Source organism: Rhamphochromis longiceps, linkage group LG23 (assembly GCF_057381845.1).
Source record: "Rhamphochromis longiceps isolate RC_006_pf linkage group LG23, R_longiceps_female_GT1.1, whole genome shotgun sequence".
Classification (NCBI taxonomy): domain Eukaryota; kingdom Metazoa; phylum Chordata; class Actinopteri; order Cichliformes; family Cichlidae; genus Rhamphochromis; species Rhamphochromis longiceps.
In genome coordinates, this window is record NC_140578.1 from 27,583,254 (window position 1) to 27,610,679 (window position 27,426).

Below are 27,426 nucleotides of genomic sequence, written 5' to 3' on the forward strand. Positions count from 1 at the left end.
ATGCTGCTTATCATAGAAATGAAAGGACACTTAAAGCGCAGGGAGTTTCAAACACGCCACAACAGGCCTGAAAAGGAATCAGTACACTGGAAGGCTTTGCAAATTGTCATGAATTCCTCCTGTTTTTCCCTAAATTAATGTTATTCCTGGTGTGGTCATGCCAGTATTGATCTAATGTACAGAAGAGGTGTCTGAAAAAAGTAAAGTATTTTAAGTCTAAGAGAGCTTTTTGAATCATAAAAGGTAAAATTGTTTACTTACAAAAGATTTACATGTGAAGGTGCTCTGTCTTTCGACTATAAAATACAGTGCATTTAATGACAGTGCTCTCAATTCAAAGTGGAAAAAAAATTATATGTTGTTAAAATTGCACCTATTTTATCTTAAGATTTCTCAGGCAGCTTATTGTCTGTTGTTTTTTTTTTTTTTTTGACAGAGCACTCATTAAATGACCATAATAATTTAAAAGGAACTTCTCATCTGATGATCTCGGCACTGTCCCTGGTGAATCTTTGCACTTTCAGAGCTAAAATCATTATTATGCAATACTTTTACTGGTCCAGCCTACCAGAGATCAGGTAGAATTGTATTTGGCCTGTGAGCTAACACCACTTTGACACCCCTGCTCTGATTTCAAAGCCCTTCATCTGTCACTCAGTAGCACTGCTAGTCATCCCAGCTGCTACTGTCAAAGTCACCTCACCTCACCCAGCTGCATCGCTAATGTTTTTTTTCTCCTATCATTGTTTCACATCTCCATTACCCACATATATGGACATCTCCCTTTCAAGGTCCATAAATGAAGCCAATTAGAGACTTAACTAAGGTTATTACAAGCTGCCATCTTGGGTGGTAGTGAAGTGATTTTCACAGCAAATGAACACGACCACCAATCTTACAGAAAAACATGTTCAGAAATGCACACATGCTTTTAGCCCAGTTTGTTTTGTTAGCTGAACATCAGTGATGTTTGCTAACGCTTAAATGCATAATTAAATGTGTCAAAAAATCATGCTGATGAAAGGGCAGGAAGAAAAAGCAATAATGATACTACAGCCTTTCTGACACATACAGCATTAAATATCAAACATGTAACCTCTCCCATCGTCCACCTTGTGCGCTTATGTAATACAAACAGTCCTTAAGTGACTGAGGATAAAGATTTGGCTCTTTCTACACTCGGTGAAGAAGTCTCTGGTCCTATGTTGTCCTCTCTGGCCCCTGCTGTGGTTCTTGTACATTGTCTGTTAAAAATGGAAAAATATTTCAGCACAATGTTTCATCTGACAGATACAATCACTCTTTTCTGCAAGGTGGGCGGTGAAATTAATTTAGATAAGTTGTTTGTATGTCATAGACATTAAAGATCACCTACAGGTGAGATATTTAGCAAAAATCTGAGGTTTTAAAAGTAAAACAGAAAATTTATAGTATCCAGTGGAGACAGAGTGCAATGTGTCCCATTTGAAAAACCACTGGAGGACAAAACATTCAGCTGAGAGCTTAAATGCTAACAAAATGCCTTTAGCGAGCTAAAAATGTTTCAGGTCCCTGTGTCAAAGAATTATTACGGACTCTATCTCTGGTTGGGTGATACAAAGACCCATCCCACTTTAATGTACGGATTCACTCTGTCAAAATGTATTGATCAAACTCTTGCTTGTTAATTTGATTCTTGTTTCTGTCATAAGCACTAATATGCAGGTGCAGGTGGGTTGCAAAGTGGCTTGCAGAGTCTCAGAAAATAAAATGGGCTAAAACAGATCAAACAGCATTAGCCACATTTTTTTTAAACTCACACAAAAAAGAACATGAAGTTGTCCTGATTGTGCACGTGTGTTTTAAACTCATATTCATCTCACTTTCAGTTTACTCACCAGGTTTACTGCTGGAATCTGTGGATGCTGCAGGTGTTTGGTCCTGACTAGGTTCATCCTTGACCTCTGAGGTAGTTTTTGACGTCTCTGTGAAGTGATTAAATGATAAATAAAATATCACAACACTAACAGATCGATCCCTCAGGATGAAATCACATTTAAAAAAATTTGACTTCTAAAATTGCATTGTAAATTCTCATGAAAATAAATGGCTGTGGGCCCTGCTGTGGTTCCTGTAGATTGTCTGTTTAATATGGAAAAATCTTTCAGCACAATGGTTCATCAGACAGACACATTCACCCTTTTTTGCAAAGTGGACAGTGAAATTAGCTTAGATAAGTTGTTGTTTGTCTGTCATACACATTACAGGTCATCTACAGGTGAGTTATTGAGCACAAATTTGAGGTTTTAAAAATAAAACAGAAAGGTTAAGGAATACTTTTTTTTTCTCTGCTGTGACGACTTTTTTTCTCACCAGTTTCAGGTTTCGGCTCAGAATCTGACGTCTCGTTGCTCTTTGAGTCCAGCGCTGGCATGTCTGTCAAACCATCACACATTTAAAGAATCAACGACAAACAAAACAAACTAAACAAAAACAACCAGATGTTAAGTTCAGAAAATATGCCTGCAGATCTTCATCTTAGACAATATTACATTCCTGGCTTGTTTCAGAGCAGCTTGCTGAGTCTCAGAAACTAATGTGATCTCAAACATCAGGATCTAAGTTAGATTTGTCATTTAGAAATGATCAACTTAAACACTGGACAGAAAAGTGTCAGCAGATCTGTCAGTATTCCAGGCAGAGTTTTGAGTAAGTGTGTGTTTGTCTGATTATATGTGTTTTAAACTCGTACTCATCTCACTTTCAGTTTACTCACCAGGTTTACTGTTGGAATCTGTGGATGCTGCAGGTGTTTGGTCCTGACTAGGTTCATCCTTGACCTCTGAGGTAGTTTTTGACGTCTCTGTGAAGTGATTAAAAAACAAAAAAGCATCAGAACAACAGCAGATCTGTCACTGAGTTCCAGTTTGAGTTTCACAAAACAGATTTTCAGCCTATTAAAGTGCATCTCATACTGTAGGTTTATCCCTCAGGATTAAATCACATTTACATAAACAGGCTGCCAGTTTGTCACACGGCTGACTCTTAAAATGATATTTTTAATTCTCGTTAAAATGATACAAATTCAAATTCATTGACAAATTTATTGGAAATGAGCGTACATTTGGAACCTATGCATTAATATAAACATGTCACTGAAACCCCTTCAGTTTACTTACAGTCAGATTGACCCAGAGCACTTTAAAGGTTGTATTAACTCAACGTTTTTTAAATAAAACAGAAATAAAAGGTTTAAGAACACTTTCATATTATTTGATTTTTTTTGTCTTTTTGGTGCGACAGGTTTTTTGTAATGAACACATTTACATGTAAATACATATTAACCACTGAGCTTAATTTGTTTCCAGTGATTAATTAACCTGGAATATACTTCATACATTATTTGCTCACATCAAATCCATTGTGTATTTTATGAGTTGCTGTATGATGTTTCACCTGTTTCTTGACCTTTTTATTTGACTGTAAAATGTCAGAAGATTGTTTAAAATCCTGGTTATAATATCCAGTGGAGACAGAGTGCAATGTGTCCCATTTGAAAAACCACTGGAGGACAAAACATTCAGCTGAGAGCTTAAATGCTAACAAAATGCCTTTAGCGAGCTAAAAATGTTTCAGGTCCCTGTGTCAAAGAATTATTACGGACTCTATCTCTGGTTGGGTGATACAAAGACCCATCCCACTTTAATGTACGGATTCACTCTGTCAAAATGTATTGATCAAACTCTTGCTTGTTAATTTGATTCTTGTTTCTGTCATAAGCACTAATATGCAGGTGCAGGTGGGTTGCAAAGTGGCTTGCAGAGTCTCAGAAAATAAAATGGGCTAAAACAGATCAAACAGCATTAGCCACATTTTTTTTAAACTCACACAAAAAAGAACATGAAGTTGTCCTGATTGTGCACGTGTGTTTTAAACTCATATTCATCTCACTTTCAGTTTACTCACCAGGTTTACTACTGGAATCTGTGGATGCTGCAGGTGTTTGGTCCTGACTAGGTTCATCCTTGACCTCTGAGGTAGTTTTTGACGTCTCTGTGAAGTGATTAAATGATAAATAAAATATCACAACACTAACAGATCGATCCCTCAGGATGAAATCACATTTAAAAAAATTTGACTTCTAAAATTGCATTGTAAATTCTCATGAAAATAAATGGCTGTGGGCCCTGCTGTGGTTCCTGTAGATTGTCTGTTTAATATGGAAAAATCTTTCAGCACAATGGTTCATCAGACAGACACATTCACCCTTTTTTGCAAAGTGGACAGTGAAATTAGCTTAGATAAGTTGTTGTTTGTCTGTCATACACATTACAGGTCATCTACAGGTGAGTTATTGAGCACAAATTTGAGGTTTTAAAAATAAAACAGAAAGGTTAAGGAATACTTTTTTTTTTCTCTGCTGTGACGACTTTTTTTCTCACCAGTTTCAGGTTTCGGCTCAGAATCTGACGTCTCGTTGCTCTTTGAGTCCAGCGCTGGCATGTCTGTCAAACCATCACACATTTAAAGAATCAACGACAAACAAAACAAACTAAACAAAAACAACCAGATGTTAAGTTCAGAAAATATGCCTGCAGATCTTCATCTTAGACAATATTACATTCCTGGCTTGTTTCAGAGCAGCTTGCTGAGTCTCAGAAACTAATGTGATCTCAAACATCAGGATCTAAGTTAGATTTGTCATTTAGAAATGATCAACTTAAACACTGGACAGAAAAGTGTCAGCAGATCTGTCAGTATTCCAGGCAGAGTTTTGAGTAAGTGTGTGTTTGTCTGATTATATGTGTTTTAAACTCGTACTCATCTCACTTTCAGTTTACTCACCAGGTTTACTGTTGGAATCTGTGGATGCTGCAGGTGTTTGGTCCTGACTAGGTTCATCCTTGACCTCTGAGGTAGTTTTTGACGTCTCTGTGAAGTGATTAAAAAACAAAAAAGCATCAGAACAACAGCAGATCTGTCACTGAGTTCCAGTTTGAGTTTCACAAAACAGATTTTCAGCCTATTAAAGTGCATCTCATACTGTAGGTTTATCCCTCAGGATTAAATCACATTTACATAAACAGGCTGCCAGTTTGTCACACGGCTGACTCTTAAAATGATATTTTTAATTCTCGTTAAAATGATACAAATTCAAATTCATTGACAAATTTATTGGAAATGAGCGTACATTTGGAACCTATGCATTAATATAAACATGTCACTGAAACCCCTTCAGTTTACTTACAGTCAGATTGACCCAGAGCACTTTAAAGGTTGTATTAACTCAACGTTTTTTAAATAAAACAGAAATAAAAGGTTTAAGAACACTTTCATATTATTTGATTTTTTTTTGTCTTTTTGGTGCGACAGGTTTTTTGTAATGAACACATTTACATGTAAATACATATTAACCACTGAGCTTAATTTGTTTCCAGTGATTAATTAACCTGGAATATACTTCATACATTATTTGCTCAATGCTGACTTTGTGGTTTTAAATATATTTTCACCCTCAGCTAAAACACAACTGGCTAAATTCACATCTGGCAGAAATGATCCTTTGGCCCCCAGGAAATGTCCCACAAGGACAGTGTGCCACTCATCTCACTGGTCTTAACATGTTACTCACGTGACATGTTGAGAACTCTCAGTAATTATAATTGTAAAAGTCAAATCTTTTTAAATGTGGCCTAATCCTGTGGGATAAACCTACGGTATAAGATGCACTTTAATAGGCTGAAAATTAGTTTTGTGAAACACTCTCCTCACTTTAAAGGCTTTTACACACCGAGTACGTTGCGACAAAATGAGCCCAAATTCAAATTTTTCAGGCCCGAACTTCTTGTGTAACGTATATACACACTGAAAGTGTCGCGTCCCTTAGTCATAAGAGATGCTGTGTGACCTTTCCTGACACGACCCTCAATGTGTCTCCTCCTGGGCTTGAACCAGAGATTTTTTACTTATTAGGTGAATGTGTACACCCCACAGTACACTAAAACACATGCTAGCATACAGAGAAGACACGCAAATAACAATTAGCCAGAGGGACTGTAAGTATGAAAGCCTCTTACATTCACACGTTCACTGAAAAAGTCAAGTTCCCACAAACAGCACTCTTTGGAGACGCTGTGGTGAGTCTGACAGGGGCTTCTGCTCGTTTCAGATTTAAAATATTTCTGATCAAATTCACACCAGGACAAAAAACAAAGCCCTCATGTCAGTAGGAAATGCACCAAGTAGCCAATCCTCCATTGATCTCATTAGTTTGAACATTTTGCACCGTCACATCAAATCCATTGTGTATTTTATGAGTTGCTGTATGATGTTTCACCTGTTTCTTGACCTTTTTATTTGACTGTAAAATGTCAGAAGATTGTTTAAAATCCTGGTTATAATATCCAGTGGAGACAGAGTGCAATGTGTCCCATTTGAAAAACCACTGGAGGACAAAACATTCAGCTGAGAGCTTAAATGCTAACAAAATGCCTTTAGCGAGCTAAAAATGTTTCAGGTCCCTGTGTCAAAGAATTATTACGGACTCTATCTCTGGTTGGGTGATACAAAGACCCATCCCACTTTAATGTACGGATTCACTCTGTCAAAATGTATTGATCAAACTCTTGCTTGTTAATTTGATTCTTGTTTCTGTCATAAGCACTAATATGCAGGTGCAGGTGGGTTGCAAAGTGGCTTGCAGAGTCTCAGAAAATAAAATGGGCTAAAACAGATCAAACAGCATTAGCCACATTTTTTTTAAACTCACACAAAAAAGAACATGAAGTTGTCCTGATTGTGCACGTGTGTTTTAAACTCATATTCATCTCACTTTCAGTTTACTCACCAGGTTTACTGCTGGAATCTGTGGATGCTGCAGGTGTTTGGTCCTGACTAGGTTCATCCTTGACCTCTGAGGTAGTTTTTGACGTCTCTGTGAAGTGATTAAATGATAAATAAAATATCACAACACTAACAGATCGATCCCTCAGGATGAAATCACATTTAAAAAAATTTGACTTCTAAAATTGCATTGTAAATTCTCATGAAAATAAATGGCTGTGGGCCCTGCTGTGGTTCCTGTAGATTGTCTGTTTAATATGGAAAAATCTTTCAGCACAATGGTTCATCAGACAGACACATTCACCCTTTTTTGCAAAGTGGACAGTGAAATTAGCTTAGATAAGTTGTTGTTTGTCTGTCATACACATTACAGGTCATCTACAGGTGAGTTATTGAGCACAAATTTGAGGTTTTAAAAATAAAACAGAAAGGTTAAGGAATACTTTTTTTTTCTCTGCTGTGACGACTTTTTTTCTCACCAGTTTCAGGTTTCGGCTCAGAATCTGACGTCTCGTTGCTCTTTGAGTCCAGCGCTGGCATGTCTGTCAAACCATCACACATTTAAAGAATCAACGACAAACAAAACAAACTAAACAAAAACAACCAGATGTTAAGTTCAGAAAATATGCCTGCAGATCTTCATCTTAGACAATATTACATTCCTGGCTTGTTTCAGAGCAGCTTGCTGAGTCTCAGAAACTAATGTGATCTCAAACATCAGGATCTAAGTTAGATTTGTCATTTAGAAATGATCAACTTAAACACTGGACAGAAAAGTGTCAGCAGATCTGTCAGTATTCCAGGCAGAGTTTTGAGTAAGTGTGTGTTTGTCTGATTATATGTGTTTTAAACTCGTACTCATCTCACTTTCAGTTTACTCACCAGGTTTACTGTTGGAATCTGTGGATGCTGCAGGTGTTTGGTCCTGACTAGGTTCATCCTTGACCTCTGAGGTAGTTTTTGACGTCTCTGTGAAGTGATTAAAAAACAAAAAAGCATCAGAACAACAGCAGATCTGTCACTGAGTTCCAGTTTGAGTTTCACAAAACAGATTTTCAGCCTATTAAAGTGCATCTCATACTGTAGGTTTATCCCTCAGGATTAAATCACATTTACATAAACAGGCTGCCAGTTTGTCACACGGCTGACTCTTAAAATGATATTTTTAATTCTCGTTAAAATGATACAAATTCAAATTCATTGACAAATTTATTGGAAATGAGCGTACATTTGGAACCTATGCATTAATATAAACATGTCACTGAAACCCCTTCAGTTTACTTACAGTCAGATTGACCCAGAGCACTTTAAAGGTTGTATTAACTCAACGTTTTTTAAATAAAACAGAAATAAAAGGTTTAAGAACACTTTCATATTATTTGATTTTTTTTGTCTTTTTGGTGCGACAGGTTTTTTGTAATGAACACATTTACATGTAAATACATATTAACCACTGAGCTTAATTTGTTTCCAGTGATTAATTAACCTGGAATATACTTCATACATTATTTGCTCACATCAAATCCATTGTGTATTTTATGAGTTGCTGTATGATGTTTCACCTGTTTCTTGACCTTTTTATTTGACTGTAAAATGTCAGAAGATTGTTTAAAATCCTGGTTATAATATCCAGTGGAGACAGAGTGCAATGTGTCCCATTTGAAAAACCACTGGAGGACAAAACATTCAGCTGAGAGCTTAAATGCTAACAAAATGCCTTTAGCGAGCTAAAAATGTTTCAGGTCCCTGTGTCAAAGAATTATTACGGACTCTATCTCTGGTTGGGTGATACAAAGACCCATCCCACTTTAATGTACGGATTCACTCTGTCAAAATGTATTGATCAAACTCTTGCTTGTTAATTTGATTCTTGTTTCTGTCATAAGCACTAATATGCAGGTGCAGGTGGGTTGCAAAGTGGCTTGCAGAGTCTCAGAAAATAAAATGGGCTAAAACAGATCAAACAGCATTAGCCACATTTTTTTTAAACTCACACAAAAAAGAACATGAAGTTGTCCTGATTGTGCACGTGTGTTTTAAACTCATATTCATCTCACTTTCAGTTTACTCACCAGGTTTACTACTGGAATCTGTGGATGCTGCAGGTGTTTGGTCCTGACTAGGTTCATCCTTGACCTCTGAGGTAGTTTTTGACGTCTCTGTGAAGTGATTAAATGATAAATAAAATATCACAACACTAACAGATCGATCCCTCAGGATGAAATCACATTTAAAAAAATTTGACTTCTAAAATTGCATTGTAAATTCTCATGAAAATAAATGGCTGTGGGCCCTGCTGTGGTTCCTGTAGATTGTCTGTTTAATATGGAAAAATCTTTCAGCACAATGGTTCATCAGACAGACACATTCACCCTTTTTTGCAAAGTGGACAGTGAAATTAGCTTAGATAAGTTGTTGTTTGTCTGTCATACACATTACAGGTCATCTACAGGTGAGTTATTGAGCACAAATTTGAGGTTTTAAAAATAAAACAGAAAGGTTAAGGAATACTTTTTTTTTTCTCTGCTGTGACGACTTTTTTTCTCACCAGTTTCAGGTTTCGGCTCAGAATCTGACGTCTCGTTGCTCTTTGAGTCCAGCGCTGGCATGTCTGTCAAACCATCACACATTTAAAGAATCAACGACAAACAAAACAAACTAAACAAAAACAACCAGATGTTAAGTTCAGAAAATATGCCTGCAGATCTTCATCTTAGACAATATTACATTCCTGGCTTGTTTCAGAGCAGCTTGCTGAGTCTCAGAAACTAATGTGATCTCAAACATCAGGATCTAAGTTAGATTTGTCATTTAGAAATGATCAACTTAAACACTGGACAGAAAAGTGTCAGCAGATCTGTCAGTATTCCAGGCAGAGTTTTGAGTAAGTGTGTGTTTGTCTGATTATATGTGTTTTAAACTCGTACTCATCTCACTTTCAGTTTACTCACCAGGTTTACTGTTGGAATCTGTGGATGCTGCAGGTGTTTGGTCCTGACTAGGTTCATCCTTGACCTCTGAGGTAGTTTTTGACGTCTCTGTGAAGTGATTAAAAAACAAAAAAGCATCAGAACAACAGCAGATCTGTCACTGAGTTCCAGTTTGAGTTTCACAAAACAGATTTTCAGCCTATTAAAGTGCATCTCATACTGTAGGTTTATCCCTCAGGATTAAATCACATTTACATAAACAGGCTGCCAGTTTGTCACACGGCTGACTCTTAAAATGATATTTTTAATTCTCGTTAAAATGATACAAATTCAAATTCATTGACAAATTTATTGGAAATGAGCGTACATTTGGAACCTATGCATTAATATAAACATGTCACTGAAACCCCTTCAGTTTACTTACAGTCAGATTGACCCAGAGCACTTTAAAGGTTGTATTAACTCAACGTTTTTTAAATAAAACAGAAATAAAAGGTTTAAGAACACTTTCATATTATTTGATTTTTTTTTGTCTTTTTGGTGCGACAGGTTTTTTGTAATGAACACATTTACATGTAAATACATATTAACCACTGAGCTTAATTTGTTTCCAGTGATTAATTAACCTGGAATATACTTCATACATTATTTGCTCAATGCTGACTTTGTGGTTTTAAATATATTTTCACCCTCAGCTAAAACACAACTGGCTAAATTCACATCTGGCAGAAATGATCCTTTGGCCCCCAGGAAATGTCCCACAAGGACAGTGTGCCACTCATCTCACTGGTCTTAACATGTTACTCACGTGACATGTTGAGAACTCTCAGTAATTATAATTGTAAAAGTCAAATCTTTTTAAATGTGGCCTAATCCTGTGGGATAAACCTACGGTATAAGATGCACTTTAATAGGCTGAAAATTAGTTTTGTGAAACACTCTCCTCACTTTAAAGGCTTTTACACACCGAGTACGTTGCGACAAAATGAGCCCAAATTCAAATTTTTCAGGCCCGAACTTCTTGTGTAACGTATATACACACTGAAAGTGTCGCGTCCCTTAGTCATAAGAGATGCTGTGTGACCTTTCCTGACACGACCCTCAATGTGTCTCCTCCTGGGCTTGAACCAGAGATTTTTTACTTATTAGGTGAATGTGTACACCCCACAGTACACTAAAACACATGCTAGCATACAGAGAAGACACGCAAATAACAATTAGCCAGAGGGACTGTAAGTATGAAAGCCTCTTACATTCACACGTTCACTGAAAAAGTCAAGTTCCCACAAACAGCACTCTTTGGAGACGCTGTGGTGAGTCTGACAGGGGCTTCTGCTCGTTTCAGATTTAAAATATTTCTGATCAAATTCACACCAGGACAAAAAACAAAGCCCTCATGTCAGTAGGAAATGCACCAAGTAGCCAATCCTCCATTGATCTCATTAGTTTGAACATTTTGCACCGTCACATCAAATCCATTGTGTATTTTATGAGTTGCTGTATGATGTTTCACCTGTTTCTTGACCTTTTTATTTGACTGTAAAATGTCAGAAGATTGTTTAAAATCCTGGTTATAATATCCAGTGGAGACAGAGTGCAATGTGTCCCATTTGAAAAACCACTGGAGGACAAAACATTCAGCTGAGAGCTTAAATGCTAACAAAATGCCTTTAGCGAGCTAAAAATGTTTCAGGTCCCTGTGTCAAAGAATTATTACGGACTCTATCTCTGGTTGGGTGATACAAAGACCCATCCCACTTTAATGTACGGATTCACTCTGTCAAAATGTATTGATCAAACTCTTGCTTGTTAATTTGATTCTTGTTTCTGTCATAAGCACTAATATGCAGGTGCAGGTGGGTTGCAAAGTGGCTTGCAGAGTCTCAGAAAATAAAATGGGCTAAAACAGATCAAACAGCATTAGCCACATTTTTTTTAAACTCACACAAAAAAGAACATGAAGTTGTCCTGATTGTGCACGTGTGTTTTAAACTCATATTCATCTCACTTTCAGTTTACTCACCAGGTTTACTGCTGGAATCTGTGGATGCTGCAGGTGTTTGGTCCTGACTAGGTTCATCCTTGACCTCTGAGGTAGTTTTTGACGTCTCTGTGAAGTGATTAAATGATAAATAAAATATCACAACACTAACAGATCGATCCCTCAGGATGAAATCACATTTAAAAAAATTTGACTTCTAAAATTGCATTGTAAATTCTCATGAAAATAAATGGCTGTGGGCCCTGCTGTGGTTCCTGTAGATTGTCTGTTTAATATGGAAAAATCTTTCAGCACAATGGTTCATCAGACAGACACATTCACCCTTTTTTGCAAAGTGGACAGTGAAATTAGCTTAGATAAGTTGTTGTTTGTCTGTCATACACATTACAGGTCATCTACAGGTGAGTTATTGAGCACAAATTTGAGGTTTTAAAAATAAAACAGAAAGGTTAAGGAATACTTTTTTTTTCTCTGCTGTGACGACTTTTTTTCTCACCAGTTTCAGGTTTCGGCTCAGAATCTGACGTCTCGTTGCTCTTTGAGTCCAGCGCTGGCATGTCTGTCAAACCATCACACATTTAAAGAATCAACGACAAACAAAACAAACTAAACAAAAACAACCAGATGTTAAGTTCAGAAAATATGCCTGCAGATCTTCATCTTAGACAATATTACATTCCTGGCTTGTTTCAGAGCAGCTTGCTGAGTCTCAGAAACTAATGTGATCTCAAACATCAGGATCTAAGTTAGATTTGTCATTTAGAAATGATCAACTTAAACACTGGACAGAAAAGTGTCAGCAGATCTGTCAGTATTCCAGGCAGAGTTTTGAGTAAGTGTGTGTTTGTCTGATTATATGTGTTTTAAACTCGTACTCATCTCACTTTCAGTTTACTCACCAGGTTTACTGTTGGAATCTGTGGATGCTGCAGGTGTTTGGTCCTGACTAGGTTCATCCTTGACCTCTGAGGTAGTTTTTGACGTCTCTGTGAAGTGATTAAAAAACAAAAAAGCATCAGAACAACAGCAGATCTGTCACTGAGTTCCAGTTTGAGTTTCACAAAACAGATTTTCAGCCTATTAAAGTGCATCTCATACTGTAGGTTTATCCCTCAGGATTAAATCACATTTACATAAACAGGCTGCCAGTTTGTCACACGGCTGACTCTTAAAATGATATTTTTAATTCTCGTTAAAATGATACAAATTCAAATTCATTGACAAATTTATTGGAAATGAGCGTACATTTGGAACCTATGCATTAATATAAACATGTCACTGAAACCCCTTCAGTTTACTTACAGTCAGATTGACCCAGAGCACTTTAAAGGTTGTATTAACTCAACGTTTTTTAAATAAAACAGAAATAAAAGGTTTAAGAACACTTTCATATTATTTGATTTTTTTTGTCTTTTTGGTGCGACAGGTTTTTTGTAATGAACACATTTACATGTAAATACATATTAACCACTGAGCTTAATTTGTTTCCAGTGATTAATTAACCTGGAATATACTTCATACATTATTTGCTCACATCAAATCCATTGTGTATTTTATGAGTTGCTGTATGATGTTTCACCTGTTTCTTGACCTTTTTATTTGACTGTAAAATGTCAGAAGATTGTTTAAAATCCTGGTTATAATATCCAGTGGAGACAGAGTGCAATGTGTCCCATTTGAAAAACCACTGGAGGACAAAACATTCAGCTGAGAGCTTAAATGCTAACAAAATGCCTTTAGCGAGCTAAAAATGTTTCAGGTCCCTGTGTCAAAGAATTATTACGGACTCTATCTCTGGTTGGGTGATACAAAGACCCATCCCACTTTAATGTACGGATTCACTCTGTCAAAATGTATTGATCAAACTCTTGCTTGTTAATTTGATTCTTGTTTCTGTCATAAGCACTAATATGCAGGTGCAGGTGGGTTGCAAAGTGGCTTGCAGAGTCTCAGAAAATAAAATGGGCTAAAACAGATCAAACAGCATTAGCCACATTTTTTTTAAACTCACACAAAAAAGAACATGAAGTTGTCCTGATTGTGCACGTGTGTTTTAAACTCATATTCATCTCACTTTCAGTTTACTCACCAGGTTTACTGCTGGAATCTGTGGATGCTGCAGGTGTTTGGTCCTGACTAGGTTCATCCTTGACCTCTGAGGTAGTTTTTGACGTCTCTGTGAAGTGATTAAATGATAAATAAAATATCACAACACTAACAGATCGATCCCTCAGGATGAAATCACATTTAAAAAAATTTGACTTCTAAAATTGCATTGTAAATTCTCATGAAAATAAATGGCTGTGGGCCCTGCTGTGGTTCCTGTAGATTGTCTGTTTAATATGGAAAAATCTTTCAGCACAATGGTTCATCAGACAGACACATTCACCCTTTTTTGCAAAGTGGACAGTGAAATTAGCTTAGATAAGTTGTTGTTTGTCTGTCATACACATTACAGGTCATCTACAGGTGAGTTATTGAGCACAAATTTGAGGTTTTAAAAATAAAACAGAAAGGTTAAGGAATACTTTTTTTTTTCTCTGCTGTGACGACTTTTTTTCTCACCAGTTTCAGGTTTCGGCTCAGAATCTGACGTCTCGTTGCTCTTTGAGTCCAGCGCTGGCATGTCTGTCAAACCATCACACATTTAAAGAATCAACGACAAACAAAACAAACTAAACAAAAACAACCAGATGTTAAGTTCAGAAAATATGCCTGCAGATCTTCATCTTAGACAATATTACATTCCTGGCTTGTTTCAGAGCAGCTTGCTGAGTCTCAGAAACTAATGTGATCTCAAACATCAGGATCTAAGTTAGATTTGTCATTTAGAAATGATCAACTTAAACACTGGACAGAAAAGTGTCAGCAGATCTGTCAGTATTCCAGGCAGAGTTTTGAGTAAGTGTGTGTTTGTCTGATTATATGTGTTTTAAACTCGTACTCATCTCACTTTCAGTTTACTCACCAGGTTTACTGTTGGAATCTGTGGATGCTGCAGGTGTTTGGTCCTGACTAGGTTCATCCTTGACCTCTGAGGTAGTTTTTGACGTCTCTGTGAAGTGATTATGGTAAAATGATAAATAAAATATCACAACCCTAATGAAGCGCCTTGAGGCGACTTATGTTGTGATTTGGCGCTATATAAATAAAATTGAATTGAATTGAATTAACAGGGCGATACGGAAGTGTAGAGCTGCCGCCCAGGCAAAAGAAAAATAGAGCTATATCACGGTTATAACGTGAAAAGTTTATTGTTCTAACAATATACTTTTCATGTTTGTACAATATTCTATCATGTTATTACAATATGCAAAACTTTCACGTTCGTACAATATAAATATTATATTGTACGAACGCAATGATTATGTGTATTGTAATAACGTTGTAATAATGTGATCAAACAATTATGTGTGTTTGATCACATAATTAGTTAGTTTTTTCCCCTGATTTTATCCACCTGCTTCATTTTCATCATCTGCGGACATCAACTCGTTTTCATTGTGTATCTGAGGAGCTGTCACTACTGAAAACAGAATCACAGTACATATGAGACACAGCAAACGTTCTGTTCACTTCTAATGAACACAGGAGGCATTTTTGCTCGGCCTGCAGGTCACAGATCCGTCCAGCTAAACCTGCAAATTCTAAGGCTCATACAGGTCGATGCTCCGGTCACAGCTTTGATGCTACTTTTAAAAAAACAAACAAGTTATACAAGATGAAGTGATTGCATGTTGCAAATGTGTTATATATTATGAAAACATTTTGCTCACCATTGTTGGGTGAATTTAATGCTGGGACCACAGAGGAAGATGATGTTCCTTGGACTGACAAATCTGGTGTTGGAAGAAATATCAGGACCTTAAGCATCCATCACCTGCTGTCACATTTACTTTATTATTGTTTTTACCCCCATTAAATAAGATTTTACTCACCTGCTCCATTACTCTGTATCCCAACCAATTGTACCATCTCTGTCAGATAATAAATGAAATGTATGTCATGAACAGCACATTAACTGATAAACTGGTGTAAAGTCTACTATACTGCTGCTGGTGATGTTGTATTTTGTTTTAACTTCAGTGTCACTGTAGTTCTGTAAGGACACAGACGTAACACAACAGACAAATGACCCTAAAACAATGTTCAGCCCGCAACACTTTTACAGTTTTACTGTTAACTAATATACTGCCAGCTTAATCTATGAGATTATAGAATCATTTATAGTGAGTTTAGTTTCTTCTGACATAGTCTAAAACAGGCCAGTGGTGGAAGCAAGCAGCAAAAACAATGCTTTACTCATATGAAAGACATGCTGTCTGTAAGAGCAAACTAATCATTATTGAGGGTCTGTTTCAGCAAATATGCTTGGCCTGTTTTAGGCTGCTGGGCCCAACATGTCAGCAGTTGGTCAGTCAACTGGCCTAGCAAACTTCTTTTACTGTTCCCAGACCAGTGGACCCTGTATACATACAGTGGGGCAAAAAAGTATTTAGTCAGCCACCGATTGTGCAAGTTCCCCCACCTAAAATGATGACAGAGGTCAGTAATTTGCACCAGAGGTACACTTCAACTGTGAGAGACAGAATGTGAAAAAAAAATCCATGAATTCACATGGTAGGATTTGTAAAGAATTTATTCGTAAATTAGGGTGGAAAATAAGTATTTGGTCAATAACAAAAATACAACTCAATACTTTGTAACATAACCTTTGTTGGCAATAACAGAGGTCAAACGTTTACTATAGGTCTTTACCAGGTTTGCACACACAGTAGCTGGTATTTTGGCCCATTCCTCCATGCAGATCTTCTCGAGAGCTGTGATGTTTTGGGGCTGTCGCCGAGCAACACGGACTTTCAAGTCCCGCCACAGATTTTCTATGGGGTTGAGGTCTGGAGACTGGCTAGGCCACTCCAGGACTTTCAAATGCTTCTTACGGAGCCACTCCTTTGTTGCCCGGGCGGTGTGTTTTGGATCATTGTCATGTTGGAAGACCCAGCCTCGTTTCATCTTCAAAGTTCTCATTGATGGAAGGAGGTTTTGGCTCAAAATCTCACGATACATGGCCCCATTCATTCTGTCCTTAACACGGATCAGTCGTCCTGTCCCCTTGGCAGAAAAACAGCCCCATAGCATGATGTTTCCACCCCCATGCTTCACAGTAGGTATGGTGTTCTTGGGATGCAACTCAGTATTCTTCTTCCTCCAAACACGACGAGTTGAGTTTATACCAAAAAGTTCTACTTTGGTTTCATCTGACCACATGACATTCTCCCAATCCTCTGCTGTATCATCCATGTGCTCTCTGGCAAACTTCAGACGGGCCTGGACATGCACTGGCTTCAGCAGCGGAACACGTCTGGCACTGCGGGATTTGATTCCCTGCCGTTGTAGTGTGTTACTGATGGTGACCTTTGTTACTTTGGTCCCAGCTCTCTGCAGGTCATTCACCAGGTCCCCCCGTGTGGTTCTGGGATCTTTGCTCACCGTTCTCATGATCATTTTGACCCCACGGGATGAGATCTTGCGTGGAGCCCCAGATCGAGGGAGATTATCAGTGGTCTTGTATGTCTTCCATTTTCTGATGATTGCTCCCACAGTTGATTTTTTCACACCAAGCTGCTTGCCTATTGTAGATTCACTCTTCCCAGTCTGGTGCAGGTCTACAATACTTTTCCTGGTGTCCTTCGAAAGCTCTTTGGTCTTGGCCATGGCGGCGTTTGGAGTCTGACTGTTTGAGGCTGTGGACAGGTGTCTTTTATACAGATGATGAGTTCAAACAGGTGCCATTCATACAGGTAACGAGTGGGGGACAGAAAAGCTTCTTACAGAAGACGTTACAGGTCTGTGAGAGCCAGAGATTTTCCTTGTTTGAGGTGACCAAATACTTATTTTCCACCCTAATTTACGAATAAATTCTTTACAAATCCTACCATGTGAATTCATGGATTTTTTTTTCACATTCTGTCTCTCACAGTTGAAGTGTACCTCTGGTGCAAATTACTGACCTCTGTCATCATTTTAGGTGGGGGAACTTGCACAATCGGTGGCTGACTAAATACTTTTTTGCCCCACTGTATGTCTTAATAAATCCCAGTTTTAACACCACCACCTAATATAAGTTAGAGAGAGGCTTTATACTGTATTATCTTACCTTCTGGTCTATTTGCTTCGTCTTGTGTTTTGATTTCTGGGGAATTGAAGACAAATGGTAAATGGCCTGCATTTGTATAGCTCTTTTCTAGTCCCTAAGGACCCCAAAGCGCTTCACACTACATTCAGTCATTCACCCATTCACACACACATTCACACACTGGCGATGGCAAGCTACATTGTAGCCACAGCTGCCCTGGGGTGCACTGACAGAGGCGAGGCTGCCGGACACTGGCGCCACCGGGCCCTCTGACCACCACAAGCAGGCAAACACGGGGTTAGTATCTTGCCCAAGGATATTTGGTATGCAGCCAGGAGGCAGCCTGGGATCGAACCACCGACCTTCTGATTAGTGGCTGACCTGCTCCGCCACCTGAGCTACAGCCACCCCATTTATTGACATTTATTGATTGACAGAAATATCAATCATTGCTTGTTTTGCGATTTTAGCTTATTTCTTTGGGGTTATTGAGCTCAAACACATATTATGAGCAAAGGATGCTGTTACTGTTTTAATGTTCAGCTTTTCATCTACATGAAGTTAAGAGGAAATTTACCCTGGTTTGTTTTCATCCATCAGTCACATCTTTGAAATGTGTTTCTGTTGAATACATAAAGACGAAGTCTAATAATTTGGAGGATTTTTGAGCCTGGGAAGTTGTAGATAGAGATGTTTGCATTCAGCACTATTAAAATTAGCCTAGAAATTGTGCTTATAATGAACCTACATACAAGTGTGACTGGATGACTTTGATACAGAAGAAAACACACAAATACGGCGATTTTCACCAATTCTGTTATATCCTGAGACTAAATCTGTAAGTAAAATACACGAGTCCTAGGTTTATCACACTATCTGTAGTACAGGCTTGTCTGGGTTGTTTCTTTAACATGTCGAGATATTTTATTAACACTTTCTAATATGGCCCTATAATTCCTCTGTAATTATGTGGACTTATTTTAAATTACAAAGTAATTATTTTTACCTAAACATACTTAAAACTAGGCACACTAGAATAAGTAACATTTACAATAAACAAAGAACTAATTAGAAAAAAAATTATACTGTTAGAGTAATTTCAAGTCATTTTACAAAGTGCACGACTTCAGGTGTTTTACAGGAAGGAGACACATTGTTCTCTAAGTAATTTAAAGTACTGTGTAATTTTTTGGTAATTTTGTGGCAAAACAATATTTTCCCATCTTATTGTAAGTACGCTGTGCTTTTATAATGGAGAGTCTTAACCTCACCTAACATTCATCATGCACATTTGCATAATGATTAATAAATCAAGATATTAAAAAGAAAGTAAGATTCATAATTGTTTTGTGGGTTCTTACCTCGCTTTCTGTATATTTTGCAAAGAAAAAAGACAATTACAGCCACTATCAACACAAGCAACACAATCACTAATGGTATGATCCAATACAGTGAATCACCTACAAAAATAAAAGAACAAAGAATAAATTAATAAAACTGCAAATGATTACCAAAACAATTTATCCCAATCTTTAAATGTCTGTAAAATCCATCATTAGTCAAAAAGAAACACTTTCTGCCACAGATACATATTGGTGTGATAACTCACCACTTGCAAATGAAATGATTATATTGTCACTCCTTTCACTGCTAACTGGGTTTTCCAGCTGACAGCTGATTGATTTTTCAACAGATCCTGTATCGTTCTAGAATTAACGAGAAAAGAGAGAAGCACATAAACCAAACACATTCATTAGATTTTAAACAGATTATGGGACACTTGTCTATGGGTGGACAATCAACAGATCAATAGCACAGGGACAGGCTCAAAGATGGCTGCATACACCCTGATAAATGTAACTATATTTCCAGAAAATACAAAATAAAAGTGCGAGACTAACCATTTCCATTCACTTTTATTTTAGTTTATCGCCAATATCAAGAAAGGAGAAATAAATAAATAAGATAAGATAAGATACCTTTATTAGTTCCACGAATGGGACTAATTCCCCTCCAAACGCCTTCGACGCTTATTCCTTTCCGATGCAGACGGTGGATCAAGGAGACCAGCGCATATGCTGCAGGCCCGGATGCACTGTCTACACTGGCTGTCTCACACCTTCTACCCATCCCTGTTGCTTGTCATGTGTTTCTATGACGTATTAAGAGTTTTTTTATGTGCTATGTGCAGAGGTGGTTTTTTTTCTGTTCTCAAACTGTTCTCCCTGTTGGAGCTCAGTCTGGGGGGAGTTATTTCCTCATGTTTTCCATTGTTATACCCCTCTGACCTGTCTTCCCCATGTGATGTTTTTGCGTAATGTATGTATGGTCGGAAGGGTAAGATGGCGCCGCCATTGCACTGGCAGCCTTATGAAATTTCCCATTCGTGGGACTAATAAAGGTATTTTAAATACATCTGTCAACAAATCACCCATGTCCAAATAAAGACACAATTTCTTTAGAAATATTTGCAATTGTCAATGATATCCTTAGAGTTACACACTGTCTATATTTTATTCGCATTTAGTCTCAGCCCGAAACACAGACAGATATTTTTGTCTTAACTTAAAATGACTACATTCATGTCCATGTTACCCAAGCTCCGAAGTTAACATAAACGTTTAAAATAGTCATAAAATCTGCATGTAGCTACTAGGATATCAAAAAATCAGCATCTAAACCTTAAAAAGTGGAATGATTTAAACTACACACATAATTTTGCAGTTGGAACTCTCGCTTAAATATTCTGCACTTTATAAAAAGATTAATATTAAGCATTTCATAATACCAGTTTTGCCTCAAGATATCAGATATCCTCGTCTCGATTGCTGCTTTTATATATCTGGTATTCACCACTCCTGTATGTTCCCCTAAATCATCTCAAACTGGTTTGCCACTAATCAGAAGGTCGGTGGTTCAATCCCAGGCTGCCCCCTGGCTGCATACCAAATATCCTTGGGCAAGATATTAACCCCATGTTTGCCTACTGGTGGTGGTCAGAGGGCCCGGTGGCGCCAGTGTCCGGCAGCCTCGCCTCTGTCAGTGCGCCCCAGGGCAGCTGTGGCTACAACGTAGCTTGCCATCACCAGTGTGTGAATGTGTGTGTGAATGGGTGAATGACTGAATGTAGTGTAAAGCGCTTTGGGGTCCTTAGGGACTGAGTAAAAAGCGCTATACAAATGCAGGCCATTTCTTGAGCATAACAATGAGTTCACTGTACTCAAATGGCCTCCATAGTCAACAAATCTCAGTCCAATAGAGCACCTTTGTGGGGACAAATCATGTCAATATGGACTAAAATGTCTGAAGAACGATTCCAGCACCTTGTGGAAGCTATGCCGGGAAGGCTCTGAAGACAAAAAAGGATCCAAAACAATACTGGCAAAGTGTACCCAATAAAGTGACCCTGACTTCATATCCTAGGTATGAACTGATTGTTTATTAAACTACATGCACCAAAAACGCCTGAGGGTCTGGACAAATATTAAAAAAGCATGTTTACAGAGTTGGGGAGTAACATGTACCGCCGATACGTATTTAAAATACAAAATATGAGTAACTGTATTCCGTTACAGTTACCATTTAAAAAGGTGGTATTCAGAATACAGTTACTTTGCGGAAATAAATGGATTACACTGCGGTATTTTCCTGTTTCATATTGTGGCGGGTCAGGACTGTTTGGGTTTTTTGACAGCTACGTTCTGTAGCGTTACAGTTGCCATGGTTACAGGGTGGCATGCTCTCTCTCACTGTGTGTTTCCTGGGTGAGAGAGCGCCTTTTTGTTGTTGTGCTAAACTAATAAGCAGAATGCTACAGGCATAGCCCTAAAGAATGTAGCATCATGGGCAGTGTAGTCCGTGCTGCAGGGAGAATGGACTGCCGTACACGTTATGGGTCTGTGAGCACGAGGGAGGGAGAAAAAGGAGAGTGGAAAAGTACGAGCAGTCATCGAGCAAAAACGGGAGCTGGAAGCATGTAAATATAATAATAACCACTGCAGCCAAGAAGAGTACCTGACGAGCCCAGTTGTAAGTAAGCTATTAGGACTCGACTGTACACTGTGTTCGTGTTTTCCTCCGAAAACAATAAGTTCCGTTGGAGCAGCCTTTCAACGCCTCTCTCTGTCTCTCGCTAGCAAAGTTGACCCAGACAACAAAGTAAAGCTATTTTTCGGCTAAGAGCCCGACACGGAACCCGGCGTATTAGCCAGAGGTCCCTTTAATAATAATAATGGATTGCATTTATATAGCGCTCTCACATTCACACACTGGTGGAGGCAAGCTACAGTTGTAGCCACAGCTGCCCTGGGGCAGACTGACAGAAGCGTGCCATCGGCCCCTCTGGCCAACACCAGTAGGCGGTAGTGACCAGGACACAGAGAGCCCAGGGAACGAACCGGCGACTTTCCGGTTACAGATGCGCTTCCCAACGCCCTGAGCCACGGTCGCCCTGAGCACCTTTACTACGGTTCGGAGCCGCGTACCTTCAGTAACAGTAATAAATCACACAGGAATAGTACATTTCTGTTGTAAAAAGCATGATAATATATTAAGTAATCCAAAGTATTCACAATACGTTACTCTCATTGAGTAACGTAACGGAATACGTTACAAAATACATTTTGGGGCATGTATTCTGTAATCTGTAGTGGAATACATTTTAAAAGTAACCTTCCCAACACTGCATGTATACAGTGGGGCAAAAAAGTATTTAGTCAGCCACCGATTGTGCAAGTTCCCCCACTTAAAATGATGACAGAGGTCAGTAATTTGCACCAGAGGTACACTTCAACTGTGAGAGACAGAATGTGAAAAAAAAATCCATGAATCCACTTGGTAGGATTTGTAAAGAATTTATTCGTAAATCAGGGTGGAAAATAAGTATTTGGTCAATAACAAACAAGGAAAATCTCTGGCTCTCACAGACCTGTAACGTCTTCTGTAAGAAGCTTTTCTGTCCCCCACTCGTTACCTGTATGAATGGCACCTGTTTGAACTCATCATCTGTATAAAAGACACCTGTCCACAGCCTCAAACAGTCAGACTCCAAACTCCGCCATGGCCAAGACCAAAGAGCTTTCGAAGGACACCAGGAAAAGTATTGTAGACCTGCACCAGACTGGGAAGAGTGAATCTACAATAGGCAAGCAGCTTGGTGTGAAAAAATCAACTGTGGGAGCAATCATCAGAAAATGGAAGACATACAAGACCACTGATAATCTCCCTCGATCTGGGGCTCCACGCAAGATCTCATCCCGTGGGGTCAAAATGATCATGAGAACGGTGAGCAAAGATCCCAGAACCACACGGGGGGACCTGGTGAATGACCTGCAGAGAGCTGGGACCAAAGTAACAAAGGTCACCATCAGTAACAAACTACAACGGCAGGGAATCAAATCCCGCAGTGCCAGACGTGTTCCGCTGCTGAAGCCAGTGCATGTCCAGGCCCGTCTGAAGTTTGCCAGAGAGCACATGGATGATACAGCAGAGGATTGGGAGAATGTCATGTGGTCAGATGAAACCAAAGTAGAACTTTTTGGTATAAACTCAACTCGTCGTGTTTGGAGGAAGAAGAATACTGAGTTGCATCCCAAGAACACCATACCTACTGTGAAGCATGGGGGTGGAAACATCATGCTATGGGGCTGTTTTTCTGCCAAGGAGACAGGACGACTGATCCGTGTTAAGGACAGAATGAATGGGGCCATGTATCGTGAGATTTTGAGCCAAAACCTCCTTCCATCAGTGAGAACTTTGAAGATGAAACGAGGCTGGGTCTTCCAACATGACAATGATCCAAAACACACCGCCCGGGCAACAAAGGAGTGGCTCCGTAAGAAGCATTTGAAAGTCCTGGAGTGGCCTAGCCAGTCTCCAGACCTCAACCCCATAGAAAATCTGTGGCGGGACTTGAAAGTCCGTGTTGCTCGGCGACAGCCCCAAAACATCACTGCTCTCGAGAAGATCTGCATGGAGGAATGGGCCAAAATACCAGCTACTGTGTGTGCAAACCTGGTAAAGACCTATAGTAAACGTTTGACCTCTGTTATTGCCAACAAAGGTTATGTTACAAAGTATTGAGTTGTATTTTTGTTATTGACCAAATACTTATTTTCCACCCTGATTTACGAATAAATTCTTTACAAATCCTACCATGTGAATTCATGGATTTTTTTTTCACATTCTGTCTCTCACAGTTGAAGTGTACCTCTGGTGCAAATTACTGACCTCTGTCATCATTTTAGGTGGGGGAACTTGCACAATCGGTGGCTGACTAAATACTTTTTTGCCCCACTGTATGTATAATCTAGGTAAACTATTTGAGTAGTATAAAACAGAGATTATGTTGTTCACTGTGTTTTAAAATATGCTGGTACGTAGAAATGTGTAAATGTAATTATCGTTGTTTGTGTTGGCTTTGTTTTCATTTTTGATTTCTTTTAGTTTTTAAGAGTGGCTGTTTCAGCTAGTGTGTGAAAAGTAGAAAAATGTGTTTTATTTACTTTTCTAGTGTTTTGTGTTCATTTTTTGTGGTCATTTATTTACTCTCATTGGTTATGTTTTGTTATTGTCATTTTCCTAAAACTTTAAATAATAATCAAAAATCTCAATTATCAAAAATGAGTGAAACAAAAACAAACAAATAAATTTCCTTTTAATACCTAAAATAACAAATGTACATAAACCTAAAAAAAAAAAAAATTTAATTGTTGAAAATATTTAGATTCATTTCTTTTTCTGATGTCTTAACTTTTCTATAATGTGTTAGTCATTGCTTCAATACTGTGGTTTATGTGAGAAATTGTCTGGAAAAAAAATGAGCAGCTGACTTGTTATGTGAACAGTCAGATCCTGTTTGTACCTTTGCTAATGTGAGCTGATTGCTTGAAGGCTGAGCTGTCTGCTTGTCACCTGTCATCCAGGAATAGGTGACTGGTTTGGTGTCATCTGTGATGCTGGCTTCACAGGTGAGAGTACAGATGGTCATCTCAGGGTTGCATGATTTGGAGACAGTGGGTTTGGGGACAGCAGCTGATAATTAAAGACAGCAAACAAACAAGCTTTTTATTTTAAATATGGTGAAAAAATGATTCAAAGCAAACTTCAGTCCGAATTCGTCCACTTACAGATAACAGTGATTTTAGTCGGACTCATGACTCTGTTGTTGATCTCTGCTGTGTAGATGCCGCTGTCCTTTACAGTCACGTTTGAGAGGGTCAGCGTTCCAGTGGAAGTACTCACCTCACACCGACCTAAAAACATCACAGTTACATAATTAACCAATTAGATAATTATTTTTAATGGATTTTTAGTATATATATATATATATATATATATATATATATATATATATATATATATATATATATATATATATATATATATAATGAACCAAGGTAATTCAATTATCCGTGCAGCATAAAGTTAGCATTTTAAAATGCATCAAATCCATGAAAGAGGTTAATTCGTTACAGCACAATGACAGAAAAAAAATTTTAAAAGGAATTTTCAATTCTTTGAGATAAGTCCATTTAGCTATTTTTGATCCCACTTCATTTTGGGGATCAAGATCTTTTTTTTAAATTAGAAATATATCTTCAAAAGAAACCTTGGATGCACAAGCTTGATTGATCCATATTCTTGATTTCGCACAGATTCCACACATGATGCCTTTCTGGACAGCCTTCCCATTTATCCAGGATCTTTCAAATCTGCAGCCACTATCTTGCATGCATTTGATGTTAAATCCTGAGCATACGTACCTCTGAAGTCCCGGTACGGAACTATATCACCTCCGTACCACTCCACAGCGATGTCCGGGCCATGTTTCCACGTGATGCTGGTGATGGGATCAGACACAGAGCCTGGAGATAGGACTACTTTGTCTCCCACTTTCTTGAAACTATCTTTGTCTATGGCAAAATAAAACCAAAATCAACATGATTTTTCATATTTAGTTCTGTAACCAAACATTTTGTTTACAAAACTAATTTGCAGAACTAAACAAACACAGTTTAGCTGCATGTGTGGCATCTGCAAAATGCTGTAAAAGATGTTAATGATGATCCCAGTTTATATGGGAGAGCACTGTAAATAATTATATTTATCAGATTTTGTCTTTTTTACTTGCTTTTAAGCATCATCAGCAAAACATACTTACATTTTATTACATTTAAAAACATTTAAATGAATTCAACTGATTTCAATATAACAAATATAAGGTACGTTTGAATATTATTGATGGTTTTCTGGTGCTAAGAAATCCAGGGGATTGGAATTAACTGGCTGTAAAATCTACAAATAAATAGGATAAACTTCCCCAAATATACACAAAAACAGCATTTTGACAACATCAAAACAATAACTGGAGCATAACAGGGAATACTGGAGTACAGCATACAGAATTGAATTACTGCAGATTTGTTACAAAATGTTCACCTCTGAAGGAGATTGACAACAAATCTTCCATCTTGTGCTCCTGTTTTGTTGATCTTAGAGTAAAATACTCCTTAATGTAGTTTACTTTTGAGTTCTATTCTTTTTCGGGGGTGTACTGGTAAGTTCACACAAAGGAACAATCCCATTATCGGTTCGTCAGACATTATAAAACATATATAACATCATAAAATCAATGTTACTGTTCCCTAAAACTCTCATGAACACATTCAACTATTTTATTTGACTTTCTGGGCGAGCGAATGAAACCTACAAATGACGGGATCGTGACTTTTGGAATGAATGACCTCAAAATGGCCGCTGCCGGGTGTTCCATCCTACCCAAAAGACCGGTTTTATTCTAATTTGATCCGGTGCTGCAGATTAATCGGTGCTGGACTGGCTGGTGAAACAGATGTGTCTGCTTTACAGACACCTCAGAAATAAATATGAAGAATATTTCAACTATTTCTGTGCTATTTTGTTTCACCAGCTATTTACCGGGCGTCGTCCTGAAGCGGGTTGTTGCGACATAACATTAAAAACTTCCATTTCACACCTATTATGTGTTAGCAGCACCTGGGAGTTAATGTTTATCATATGATAAATCATACTTGACTCGAACTCGTATGTTATTCTTCCACCAGTTAAAGTATACCTCAGCTTACACTATTAATAAACTACTGATAAAAAGTTCGTTTATTTCCGGGTTTGTGTTTGGCTCCAGAATAGCGATACATTAGTTTCACCATGAACACTCTCACCACTCCTTTACATTACCATTAACACGCTGGCGAAACGTAAATAACACTAGGAATAAAAGATACACGGTTAGTATGAAGCTATGCGCCATTGTTCACCCCACTGAAAACTCAGTGTCCATCTTACCTGAAAGGACCAACCCCACGCTTAAGAGAAGAATTCTTAACCCCACGGATCGTAACATCCTCTTAAATCACGGCATAAACGAGACGAAGAACAAGAGAGAGTCGGCTAATATCAGAGACAACTAGAGAATATTTAAACTGCGAATATATCAGAGAAGCGGAAGAGTGGGAAGCTAAACTGCGTCACTGACAAACAGAAAGTGAGACTTAAAA

General features: G+C 38.1%; 1 protein-coding gene across 5 annotated transcripts; it reads right to left on the reverse strand.

Moving 5' to 3' along the window:
- Nucleotides 1-367: 367 nt before the first annotated feature.
- LOC146642092 (uncharacterized) lies at nt 368-27,424 on the reverse strand. Of its 5 annotated transcripts, none has more exons than XM_085399597.1 (29): nt 27,215-27,424; nt 25,654-25,803; nt 25,018-25,143; nt 24,753-24,922; nt 19,500-19,596; nt 19,252-19,350; nt 17,912-17,947; nt 15,693-15,731; nt 15,531-15,593; nt 15,215-15,280; nt 14,723-14,809; nt 14,320-14,382; nt 13,844-13,930; nt 12,654-12,740; nt 12,251-12,313; nt 11,776-11,862; nt 9,774-9,860; nt 9,371-9,433; nt 8,895-8,981; nt 7,705-7,791; nt 7,302-7,364; nt 6,827-6,913; nt 4,825-4,911; nt 4,422-4,484; nt 3,946-4,032; nt 2,756-2,842; nt 2,353-2,415; nt 1,878-1,964; nt 368-1,244 (listed from the first exon to the last, which is right to left on the reverse strand). In XM_085399597.1, exons 1-29 carry the CDS (start codon nt 27,270-27,272, stop codon nt 1,201-1,203), a joined length of 2,370 nt encoding a protein of 789 aa, XP_085255723.1. In that variant the 5' UTR covers nt 27,273-27,424; the 3' UTR covers nt 368-1,200. The 5 variants fall into 5 exon arrangements, with proteins under 5 accessions (XP_085255723.1, XP_085255724.1, XP_085255725.1 ...); XM_085399598.1 differs by lacking the exon at nt 27,215-27,424 and adding an exon at nt 26,330-27,202; XM_085399599.1 differs by lacking the exon at nt 15,215-15,280.
- Between the last annotated feature and the right edge of the window lie 2 nt (nt 27,425-27,426).